The sequence below is a fragment of the Gobius niger genome (assembly GCF_951799975.1).
Source record: "Gobius niger genome assembly, chromosome: 5".
In the NCBI taxonomy this organism is placed as follows: Eukaryota; Metazoa; Chordata; class Actinopteri; order Gobiiformes; family Gobiidae; genus Gobius; species Gobius niger.
Genome location: NC_136856.1, coordinates 4,409,089 through 4,422,036, shown reverse-complemented (window position 1 = coordinate 4,422,036; position 12,948 = coordinate 4,409,089). Strand labels below are relative to the sequence as shown.

The following is a 12,948-nucleotide window of genomic DNA, read 5'->3' as shown; positions in this document are numbered from 1 at the left end:
GCGTTTCCCTGGCCTATAGGCAGTCAGCTCCAGTCTAGAAGCTTTTACATTTGGGTAAAGCCGATCTGGAGGGTCAAGAGGTGAAACATTTTTGAAAACGTCACGCGAGTAAGACTTGGTGGTGAGTCAGGTAACTGTGAGAACCCTCTCAAAGTTACTGTTTATAAAGTGATGCAGAATAAAGATCTTTTCAGTTCCTCTGCTGTCGAGGAAGTGGGTTTGAAGTCATGCTGTCTACGTGAGATACGACTCCAAGACAGGAAGTCACTCAAAACGTCTTCACGGCTTTGTTTCCTGAGATGCTACGAGTGAAGTTGCATGAAATCTTAGCACATGAACTAAATAATGGGTCAGATGCACAAAAGACATTTCAATAAATAAACAACTGTTAAATACATTTCCATTTTTGCTGCACATTTGTGATTTATTCAGTCACTCTGTATGTGTTTCTGTTTCTCTGGCAGGCAGCTCCTTCCTGAGTCTCTCCTCAGACATAGAAGCAGCTTATAAAGAATATCTGGGCAACTATTCCCAGGTGACGGTGCTGGAGATCAGTTACAAACAGAAGGAGGCGCTATGGGACGAGATCGTCAAAGTTCTCAAGAGCTCTGCGTAAGTTGAACTCTGTCTTTCTATTCAGATTCCTGACAGTGTGGGAACAAGATCAAGCTCAAAGGTGGATACCCATAAAAAATGTCCCTATAGGGCGACAGTGGCGCAGTTGGTAGAGCGGGTCGTCTCGTGATCAGAAGGCTCCCGCAAATGCACACTGTTGTCGTGTCCTTGGGCAAGACACTTCACCCTACTTGCCTCCAGTGTCTGTGTGTCTGGTTCTTTACTGTGAAGCGCTTTGGGCCTGATAAAGGGAGAAAAGCGCTGTATAAGTTGAGTCCATTTACCACAAAAAAAAGTTCAAAAGTTCCATAATGCTCCTTTAACCTCTTAACACCTGCCTTAACCAAGTGCATTTTCCCCGGTTCGGCTTTACCCAATTCTGAAAGTGTCGCGACTGGAGCTTTCAGTGTAAAGGCCAGAGCAACGCCTCATTTGAACGCTAAGGCCTACAAAACTGATGTCACTGCGCTTTTGTCACATGTTTTTGTCTCTTTTTTGTTTTGTTTTTCTTTTTCTCTATGCTTTTTTGTCGCGTTTTTGTCACATTTTCAACACTTTGGGTCATGCTTTTGTCGCTTTTTATTGTATTTTGTCGCTCTTTTGTAACTTTTTGTTGTCGTATTTTCATCCTCGTTTTTGTCACTATTTTGAAATGTTTGTGTCATGTTTTCGTTGGTTGTATTGGTCACTTTTTTATTGTGTTATTGCGCTTTCCCAGCAAGTTTGTGTTGCTTCTTTTGTTGCTTTTTTGTGGCTGGTCAGGGTCAGGGTCAAGTTGACTGAGTTTCACACATTAAAAAACAAAAACTCAAGCAAGCTTCAGAAATGTTTAATTGTTGTACTGATTTACTTAATATACTTCAATTGTGGCCTTGTTTTGGTCCTAATTTAGTATCTTTACCTGTTTTGACATTACTTTCAATTAATTTTCTCATATAGTGCAGCTCCATTGCCAGTATTTTAAAGGAGTACTAAGTAATGTGTTTACCTTAATAAATCCTTTCCGTAGTCCCTGTGGGGGTAATACAAGTGTTAATGGGATGATTGGAGGGTCTTTCATCTCCCCCTGGTGTCTCTGGCCAGAAAACCAACAAGTCACCAATACACATGAATGGAATCACGAAGAAGAGGCTAACATGCTAACTGTGGGCTAGCGTCACTTTAAACAGTATTTACAGCCAAGTTTGAGTGAAAAAAATATTTCCATTGTGCAATTGGATGTACAATATCCCTCTCTCCCTTCGCCTTTTCTGTCAGCGTAGTATTTACTCTCCAAGACAATTAATAAGTTCAAAAATCGCTACTTGCTACGACACCTGCAGTTGCGCGTATGTCCTCTAGGGGCAAGAGTTACTTAGTACTGCTTTAAAGCACACGTCGCATTAACACACATCGAAAATGAACTTGTATGTTAAACACAAAACTTATCAGTCCATTCTGGATGGCTCAGTTGCCACTCCTGGGTTTCGCCTTTGGTTTTATTCTTACACAAACAACGGTGACGCACAAAATATGGACTTTGAACCCCGTAGTAACACAGAAGATTTGCGTCATTCACTGGAGAAACTATAAGTGTCTTCTTTTGTCAATGTTCATGCAAAGAATCCTGTAGTTGAATCACATTTGAACTCTCATATGAGGTGATGCCCAGTTTGCTTTCACTTGTAAATAAAGGGACAAAGGCCTCAACCTGCGCTTCCTTCCGTTTTATTTTTGCTTTCACCTTTGTGTAAATCTGTATAAAGGTTGTCTACACTTCAGGCATAATACAACCTGAGATATAAAGCCATCAGTTAAAGCTTTGACATAGTTTTGTGTCTCTCTGCTCAGTCCGGAGTCGAAGGCGTCCTCTCTGAGCTTCTTCCTGGTGATGCCGGTGCAGAGGATCGCCCGGTATCCTCTGCTCCTCCAGACCATTAAGAAGCACACGGACCCCTCCCATCCGGCGTACGCCCAGCTGGAGCAGACGGCCCAGACCTCCGTCGCCCTCAACTGTCGCATCAACGAGTACAAGCGGATCCGGGAGTTCAGGGAAGTCGGTGAGTCTCAAAAACACGGCATTAAGGAATATCTGCATTATATGTCTCTGTGAGAGTATCATTATCATTCTGAGGTGCCTTTTAACGGCCGAGAGATGCTTTTTCCTGCTTCATGGTTGACCTCATAAATCCCGTCTGAATCGAACACATTTTCTCCTGTTTGGCATTAACTCATTGACTGCCAGCCATTTTCAAATCAGAGAGCTCCCCACTGCCAGAGGTTTTTTTTAGGATATTGACTGTTTTTTCAAGACCCACAGAGAATTTAGGTCTAGATATGTCAACACGAAACCCACCAAAAGAAAGATTAGACCCTCTTCTTTCATCTAAAAAAAAAGGTTTGTTTGTACCTCTTTCCATTCTTTATTAATCGTCCGTAGAAAATAGGTGAAATCACCCAAAATGCTGTTTTCTGACCAAAAAGGTGAGAAAACGAAAGAGCCACTTAGTGATCAATAAATGAACTTTTATTGAGTCACTAGGTGGCAGCATTAGGCAGCACAACTAAGATTTGGACACCAGACATGCTCAAGGCTTTGCTGCAGCTGTTATAAAACCTAATTGACATCTATAGACGTCATTGGCAGTCAACGAGTTAACCAAATCGAAAAGCTTCTTGAAAAAAAAGGCCCAAAATAGTGACGAATGTGTGCCGGAAAAAGCAACCCAAAAGCCACAAAAAAGTGATGAAAAAGTGACGGAGACACGACAAAAAAACCTATAAAGACAGGACAGAAAAAGCAACAAAGAAGCAACAAAAGAGCGACAAGAACTGCCACAAGGCCAGATTTGTGCAGTGTACGACTAATAGTTGTTCTGTGGATAGTTTCCCCCACCTGAGCTGTAGCTCTCTGCAGTTCATCCAAGGTCATCATAGGCTTCTTGGTAACAGCTCAGTTTTTCTCAAGTTTAGGAGGACGGCCGGGTCTGGGTAGGTTTGCAGTGATGCCAGACTCTTTCCATTCCTGGATGGTGTATTTAACTGTACTTTGAGAAATGTAACTTGATCCCGGACCTATCGGGTGTGTTCTTGGACTTCATGATGCTTCTGCTCCACAATAGTCTCTGAACAGACCTCTGAGACCATCACAAAGCAGCTGTAACTGACATTAGATTACACACTTAGGTCAACATGTGATCATTCAGAAATCATCAGACAATATAACAAGGCAAACCACTGCCTATAAGATGGGTAGATGTCTAGCTTGCTGCTAAAAGATTGATCGTTGCTGACGAAGCCTCTTGAGGCCAGAGGCTAAATGTCCAACACAAAAACTCAATACAGAAGGCAGTTTGAAACTTTTGCAACCGTCACTTCCTAATCCAACTCGTTTCCATCGTTGGTCAAAGAGAACAGAGATATTGTCAGTTCTTCTGCTATTTTTAACATTTCTTCGCTTCCTCTCCTTGAAATAACTCCCCGTCCTTGTTTGTATTTTGCAGCTGATAAATACAAGAAGACAGAAAGCCTGAGCATCAAAGACATGATCAACCGGCTGAACACTCACAGCATTTTCAAGAAGACGGCGCGGCTCAGCCAGCAGATCAAACACGAGACGGGGATAGTGCCGAAGGTCTGAAGTTATTTTTACTCTTATATTTCCTAAAATACTGTCAGAGATGTTTCTGTCCAACAAGCACTGATAGAGTCTACAGGAATTGTCTGCACAGTTCTCTTCTTTTGTCTGAAAACTACTTCAGTCTTTATAACAGAGATTATTCTGCAGTGTCTCCAAGCTTTTGTTTAGATAAATCAATAATGAGGCTGGACCCCCAAAATGAACATGCGAACAATCAGAGACCCCCAACAAATGAATAATAGCTAGAGACAGGGCTGCACAATATATCACAACGTCACTAAAGTTGTCATCTGATCGACACAGTTTTTGCTAATTCAGCACAAAACAAACAATGCATTGAGTAAATGCGTAAAAAGTTCAGTTTTAGTTTACTCCAGTTATTATACAGACATTACTGAAATAATAACTTAATTGTTGTACTGTTTTACTTAAAATGCTTCAATTGTAGCCTTGTTTTGGTCCTAATTTAGTATCTTTACCTGTTTTGACATTACATTAAATTCATTTTCTCATACTGTGCAGTGCCATTGCCAGTATTTTAAAGCAGTACTAAGTAACTTGTTTACCTTAATAAATCCTTTCCATTGTCCCTGTGGGGGTAATACAAGTGTTAATGGGAAGATTGGAGGGTCTTTCATCTCCCCCTGGTGTCTCTGGCCAGAAAACCACACAAGTCACCAATACACATGAATGGAATCACGAAGAAGAAGCTAACATGCTAACTGTGGGCTAGCGTCACTTTAAACTTTATTCACAGCCAAGTTTGAGTGAAAAAAAATATTTCCATTGTACAATTGGATGTACAATATCCCTCTCTCCCTTCTCCTTTTCTGTCAGCGTAGTATTTACTCTCCAAGACAATTAATAAGTTAAAAAATCACTACTTGCTACGACACCTGCAGTTGCGCTTATGTCCTCTAGGACCTCTTGGTCTTTTTTTCAAGTCTTGACACAATCAGCTGAAAAACTAGTTACTTACAATTTGTGTTTAATTAGAATAGAACGTATTGTGTTGAAATGGTTTAGTGAAATATCGCAATAATATTGTTATCGCAATATTGCACAGTGGTATGGCATATCGTTCAGCAAAAAAAAAACATTCAAAATCTGTTTAACATATCACAAAGGTTCTGAAATGTGTGTGGTCTCTGCATGAGTTTAGTACTTTATAGTGGACATTGAACTGAAACCATAAATTGCAAATCTAATTGGACTTCTGGTCATTAAAAAAATTCCAATTAGGCCTGAATACAGTAATAAAGGCAACATGAAATGGTAAATGAACAACAAAATTGCATGATTTTTGAGCTAGCACCCACTATTTAGCACCTGCCTTGATAAATGCCGCCCCAAACTGTTTAAAGGGACTATACAGAGTTTAAAAATGTCAAAATGATGTATTTCCCTCCCCCTACATGTTCCAGCCATGTCCTAATGTGTAGAATGAGCTCAGACCTGTTCACCACAACTGCCTCTAAAATCCTGCACTGTTACTCAAAAAGTTGTTACTTCGGGTCCGAAGTGCCGTCATGCACGAGCTTAATATAGAAGGTGCAATTACATGTATGACCAGAGGTGTCAGTAGTGAGTATAAAATGGCTAACTTGCATCTAGCCCCGTTAATGCTTGCACTTCAAATGCCCTAGAAACACACAGGGCAAAAGGCGTAGTAGAGATTTCAAATATTATGACTGTTATCTGAGGAGTCCGTTGAAAAGCGGAGGAACTTTATTATTCTTTATACAAACACAAGTGCCTGCGAACGGTAACATTGCAGTTTGTGTGTTGCAGTTGGTGGATGAAGAGTTTGACGCCCAGGAGGGTTTCTTCTACCTTTTGGAGAAATGCATCCTGGAGCTTCTGGAGAATGTGGAGACCTACCTCAGCCATCTACAGGTGACAAATAAAGTTTAAATGACTCACGACTTCAGCGTTTTCAGGAAGGAAGCCAGATTAGTTGTGGCTGCAGTGTTTGGGTGTCGGCTCTGTTGTGGTCAGACAAGAATGGGGAAAGACATCCAGACGAGCGGATGATGAAATGTACAGATAAATATCAGAAACGCCACACAGAGCTCTCAGATGGGCACACAAAAGTTTGACATATAAGTACCGGTACTTATTATATGTCAAACTTTTCACCTCATGAAATGAATAAAGTAACAGAAAATTGTCTCTAAATTATACAAGAACTTGAACCTGAGAGGAGCCTCATTACGACCAGAAATGAAGATTGAATATAAGTACAGTATAGAAGTACTGCCCTTTATTTGAGTGGCAAGTTAATGCAAGTACTTTGGCTCTTTTGGTGCAAGATAGTGATATTATATTGCACTGTAAAACTGGAAATAAGTATACATATTTTCCATTGACACATCATTATTGCTTCTATTACCTAAATGTAAAGGGGCTAGATGCAAGTTGTCCATTTTATACTCACTACTGCCACCTCAGGTCATACGTGTAACTGCACCTTCTATATTAAGCTCGTGCATGACGGCACTGACCTGAGGTGGCAGTAGTGAGCATAAAATGGCCAACTTGATTCTAGCCCCTTTAAGCCAAACTGGAGAAAATGCACTGGGTTAAGGCGTGGGGTAAGACGTTTATTCCAGTCATTGTAACTTTTCAAAAAACACATTTTTCCGAGTAAAATATAGTAACGATAAAGTTTTTCAAGGTATAATGAAAGGAAAGAAACCTTCATTAGTAACGTTTGGCACCACCACAAAAAGTCAATCAATGAGCATTTTGCTTCAAATCAGTGTCACCTATACTTCACTGATATAAACTCTGCTCTCCATAAGAGATATTTTGTGGAAAAGCAGGTAAAGTAATTATGGCAAAGACAGACTTCATGGAAATATATATTCAGTCTCGAACAGATCCAGGCCTCTCATTCTGCCTCTAAAATCTCACTCTTGACTCTGCAGGGGAAAGTTTTCTAAGTTTAGTTTTCCACACTCGTGAACCGCTGCTGCAGAAGCACAAAGCTGGGCTTTTTTTTTTCATGAATGTAGAAGGTTTTTTTTCTTTTTTCTTTCCTGTGTAAAGTTAGTCACACGCTCAAACTTCCTGAGCCAAACACATGATTCTCTGTGAGCCTTTTCAGTCTAACTTTAACCCCTGGAAACATTTACTTTTCTGCTCAGGTCAGAGGAAAACCGAGCACCGGGGAATAGTGACATAATCGAGGATGAAAATACAACAAAAAAGTGACAAAAATGCAAATAAAAGGCGACAAAAACTGGACTAAAACATGACAGAAAAAGGGAAAGAAAGCAATGAAGAAAAAACCCCAAAAAATTGTGAAAACAAGACAGAAGAGTTTCCGTTTTGTAGGTCTTAGCTTTCAAATATGGCAGGTATTGCGTTGTTCATCAGTATTATTGATCTATAAAGTGTGATGGTGTATTGGTTTGTCCCAGGCGTTCCTGTCGTGTAAGACGGAGGAGTTCGACTTCTACATGGACGCGCAGAGGGAGCCGGTCTGTTACAAAGAGATCACCACCGCTCTGCGACAGTGGATCCTGCCCACATTCGTAAGTCCACACTTAACCTCATTAAGTCATTGTATCAGTGAGTCATTAACCATATCTGAAAGCTTACAGCCTATAGGAAAGTGTAACTAAAATGGTAATAAAAAAGTAAAAGTTAAATCTGGTTTCATGTCAGACAGCGAGGGAAAAAAATGCAAATAAAGTGTATGTAAGCATTTGGTTCCCGCTGTATAAACATGCTTTTCAAATGACATCTGACATGGCTCCAGTGGCCATTTTGAATCACGAAGTAGCCGTATTATTATTATTACCACCACAACATGTAACAACATCCCTACTCAGGATGAAAATGAAAGACAACTGATTGACAGTGTCATTTTTATTTACTCGTAATCATTGCTCATAAAGAGACGCACGTTTATGTGATATAACCAGTAAATGTGGCTCAGACGTAGCAGCTCTGTCTGTCGAGCTACAGCAGGATTGACTAAAGATCTGCTTCACTCCTTAGACTAAACACATCAAAGAGGAAACAGAAAACCTTTCTCTGTGAGTCTCAGTCTGAGTCAGTGTTTAAGCTGCTCAAGATGTTAGCATGCTACCGGTTAGCAACTCAATCAACTGTCAACGTCTTCAACACAATAAACACATGGTTCACATCTATGAACACTGAGGAAATACTACAGTAACAGCTCTGACCTCTTTCACATGTTATCGCCAAGGTTTGGAGTGTGGTTCAGGGCTTTCTCTCGGAGTGGTCAGAGCTGAGCTGTTGAAGCTAAATGCAAACCGGTAGCATGCTATCGTCTTGAGCAGCTTAAACACTGACTCGCTGGTTGCATCACATAAACATGCGTCTCTGGGGCCGTGTTTTTATTGTTTTCTTCTTGAGCAATGATTACGAGTATATAATAATGTCACTGTCGATCAGTTGTTTTTCATTTATGTCCTGAGTAGAGATATACGTTTGTTAAGTGTGATGTCACGACTTCTGCTTCCGGGGCCTAGCAGACCGGCAAATACGCTGAACCTACATATTTATCAAACTCATTAGCCAAAAATGCCGCACCTACTGCTAAAAAAGTAATATTTACTAAAGTTGGTACTTCCGGGGTTAGCGTAGCTGCTGCATCGTTAGCATTTCTCTACGTTAACCCAGATGTATTTTTGGTAAATATTACTTTTATAGCAGTAGGTTCAGCATTTTGGGGCCTGATAAATAAGTATGTTCAGTAATTCTCTGCTGAGTTCCAGAAATATTGATTGTGGCATTAAAGAGTTTTTTGTAGTTTCTCGCATTTCTGTGGACCCGGAAGTAGAGCTGTGATGTCACCGCTTAACAAACGTATTGTTGTAATTCGACTTCAGTATTCAAAATGGCCGCCATAGCAACAAAAGTCACAGGCATGTACAGGATGTATTTCGAACGCCAGCCTGCAGGTACATTTACTTTTATAATAGAACTTAAAAGTGTTTTATTTTGATTATTTATTCTTTAAACCAGTGTGTGTTCAGTCAAACCAAAGCCTAAGAACCCTTTAGAGCAGGCAGTCCTAGGTCTGTGATTAGTTTCCCTTATTTAATCCTGACTCCTGACGCTTGTGTAGCTGAACTTGATTTCTAAGGCTAATCTAAACTGCTCTCTGACCTAATTGCGATGCTTATCTGTCATTTCCTCCCCGTGTCCCGCTCGTCCGTCCGTCCGTCCCGTCTGCTCAGGAAAAGCGTTTACGTGCGCTCATCCACAAACCCCTCTGCGCTCTGCGGGACCTCCTGATCGGGCCCAGGAACCTGATCCGGAAAAGACTGGACAAGCTGCTGGACTACGAGCTCATCGAGGCCAAGTCCAACCTGAGCTACGAGGAGCAGGCGGTGGCCAATACGTACAAGTAAGTCATCGCACGACAGCTGCTAAACCTGGTCCTAATAATATCATCATCTATATATGATGATATTATGTCTTTACTGCCCCGTCTGTATCCAAAACAGTAATACTTGTGCTGTACTAAGACTAATAATACTGTGCTTAAAATATGGCACCAAACACTGAGGAAAATGCAAGAGAAAACTGTCATTGCTTTGTGGTGGTCTTTACTGCCCTCTGGTGGTGTAACAACTCTATTGTCCTCAATTAAGGCACTGCAGATGAATGGGGGGAAAATTAATTTAGATATAATAATTTGAAATGTTTGTTGTAGATCACTGTTTGTATGTGAGGAAAATGTATTGCAAGTCATTTTCTGTTTTCATATACAAATTACCCCTCCTGGAACCGCCACCTTAACGTGGTGGAGGGGTTTGAGCGCCTGAATGATCCTGGAGCTCTGTTGTCGGGGGCTTTGTGCCCCTGGTAGGGTCTCCCAGGGCAAACAGGTCCGAGGTGACGGGTCAGACAAAGAGCGGTTCAGAAGCCCCTTATGAGAGACCAACAGGCCCGGTTAGAACCATGAGGCCGTCCTTCTGTGGACCCCCCACCTGCAGGAGGAGCCATAAGGGACTGGTGCATTGTGATTTGGGCAGCTCCAACGGCTGCCCCCACGACCCGGGAACGGAAAAGTGGAAGAAAATGGATGGATATATACAAATTAATAATATGATATATACTGTACACTTCTCAAAAATAAAGGGAACACTTAAACAACACAGTGTAACTCCAAGTATTCCCTTTATTCTGTATATTTTTTGAGCGGCATGCTATTTTCATTTTATAATATATAGTAAAATAAAACTGCCTTTATTTTCAGTAAAAAAAAAAAGTTTTATTTTGTTTATATATTAGTTTAATCCAAACCGCCTTTGCTCTGCCTGATCCCGTCAGACCTCGGAAGCTCAGCAGGAAGGGCCTGGTCGGTTCTTGGATGGGAGACCGTTGGGTGAATGTAGTGTGTGAGTGAGTGGTTGGTGGTGGTCGGAGGGGCCAATGGCACAGACTGGATGCCTCGCTTCCGTCACTCTACCCCAGGGCAGCTGTGGCTACAAAAGTAGATTCCCACCACAGAGTATGAAGTGAACGAATAATGATGACAGTGTGGCGCTTTGAGAAACTTGGTAATACAGGCTTGTAAAGCGCAATACAAGTGTAAGGCATTATTATTATAGCTACAAATATGTGCTCGTATAGGGAATTTTTCATATCTTGTTTAGTTTTAGAATAAGCCAATTATAAGTGAAAATATCTGTACATTTTTTTAAATTTTGCCTTGCCTGGTTCAAAACTCCATAAATCAGGCTGGTAATCAGATAATAAACAAAATATGTTCAGTCCATGAAGGGAAAGTTTGAAGTCTGTAGGCGCTACTAAAGTGGAGATATTGTTATAATATAAGGACAACGAGCGCTAAAGTTTTGTTATTTCTCGCGTCTTTTGCCGCTGCTGCTTCCATGAAAGGAAATGACCGCCTGTTGCGCTACATGTGGATACTGAATATTTCAATATTTGTGAATGAATAAGCGCACGGTCGCTTGCGGACACAGTTTAATTGAATAAGCAATAGGTTTTAAGTGACAAAACTAGCTAAAAATCTCAACATTGACCACTGCGTGACAAATCTGTTTCCAACTGCCCAAAGATTCTGGTTCGAGCATTGAAAATGTCCCTTGTATCATCATAAACACATTAACAGTTAATGATTGTTTTGTCTGTGCAGGACCATAAACACTCTGTTACTGACGGAGCTGCCCAGGTTCAACACTGTGTCTCTGCAGCTGATCTGGAGGATGTTGGGGACTTTCAGCTGTTTACACCGGGACCTGGCCTCGGACATGACCCAGCTCTTCCAGACCTTCGCTACACAGGTAACAGGAACGTTTATTTATAATATAATCTGGCTACAGGGCTCCAACACGATCCAGGTCTCAGATAAGATATTTGGGGAGGCTCAGAGTGTTGACTTTTTGTGCTCTCATTACTGTCATATTTCATTCAGACTAACAGAAAATGATGATGGATGCAGGCAGGGCCGTAGACACACTTCTGGGGCCTGAGGGTAGAACGGTTTAGAACGGCCCCCGTAGTACAATTTATAGAAAACGGGGTCCATCATAGGCCATTTCTGCAAAGTCATGAGCCAGTTCTGCAATAAAAACACTCGCAATTACTGTAATTCACGATTTTTGTCTTGTTCTCTGTGTGCAGCTCTCTCACAGCGCTCTGAGCCCCAGTGCATTCTGGGGCTGGGCCGAGGGCGCGGTGCTGAAGGGGATGAGGAAGCTGCAGGATCTGTGTCAGACGGTGGAGGAGGCTCTCAGCGCTCCCCTCGTCATGGTGCGTACTGTACATTGGTCTTTTGGATGTTGTTTTGGTTGGGACAGTGCATGTTAATGAACATACATGGACATGGGACTCATGCATGTAAACACGCAACGTCGCATTGTAGCCTTGGGCTAATTTGCATCTGTTGTCCCGCACTCACCTTATAGCTGTGAAACACAAGCTCTAACCCAGGGGTGCCCAAACTTTTTGTCTGAGGGCCAAAATGAAAGCCTGTGAGTCGCGGGCCAAACACGGCGATGTCAAGCACGAAAAACACATATAACTGCACATTTTAAAGTTACTTTATTTTATTGACTGTTTATTTTTTGATAGCCTACATTTGCATTGGATTCAATCTATGCAAATAACATGCAATATTAAAACAAATGGTAACTATGGCAAAAGCCTAATTTCCGAAGAACAAATCAACATCTGTAGCAATTTAGTGCAAAAGAAACACAGCTGTATCTACAGCACCTACAATAACTTTACCTCATTCATTAACTCAAAGAAAATGCCACATTCAATTATTTTGAAAGTGTCAGTTCAGCATTAATTCTTTTATTTTAACAAATACTGTTGTTGACGTCAACAACCTTTGCAATAAAAGTTGGAAAACTGTGAAAGTTGATGCGACAACACTCTGTGATTGATAAACACCAAGAAACGACAACAGTGTTTCCTTAACTTTGCGAAAGGAGTGAAACAACGCCCCCAATTTGACGCTGGTGGCCAAAAAGTGTACTGCATCCATATTTACCTTTGAGAATGTATGGAATAAAGTTAGTATTAACCACACGCAGGGCAAAAGTAGGTCACTCTCTGGCGGGCCACCAATATTGTTTCGGCGGGCCAAATTTGGCCCGCGGGCCCCACTTTGGGCACCCCTGCTCTAACCGCTCATGAAAATAAATCGTTGAAAGTTCTTTGCTTATAGAACCACACGTGTATTGCAAATCCTGAAG

General features: G+C 41.4%; 1 protein-coding gene across 2 annotated transcripts in view; it reads left to right on the top strand.

Annotated features, from left to right (window-relative positions):
* arhgef37 (Rho guanine nucleotide exchange factor (GEF) 37) overlaps positions 1-12,948 on the top strand; it is a 47,714-nt gene that overhangs the window by 27,819 nt on the left and 6,947 nt on the right. For both annotated transcript variants that reach the window (XM_079556195.1, XM_079556194.1), the window contains exons 5-12: positions 465-612; positions 2,446-2,654; positions 4,098-4,228; positions 6,026-6,130; positions 7,660-7,773; positions 9,451-9,620; positions 11,379-11,526; positions 11,867-11,995. In XM_079556195.1, coding sequence (XP_079412321.1) covers positions 465-612; positions 2,446-2,654; positions 4,098-4,228; positions 6,026-6,130; positions 7,660-7,773; positions 9,451-9,620; positions 11,379-11,526; positions 11,867-11,995 — 1,154 coding nt within the window. The remainder of the gene's footprint in view (positions 1-464; positions 613-2,445; positions 2,655-4,097; positions 4,229-6,025; positions 6,131-7,659; positions 7,774-9,450; positions 9,621-11,378; positions 11,527-11,866; positions 11,996-12,948) is intronic.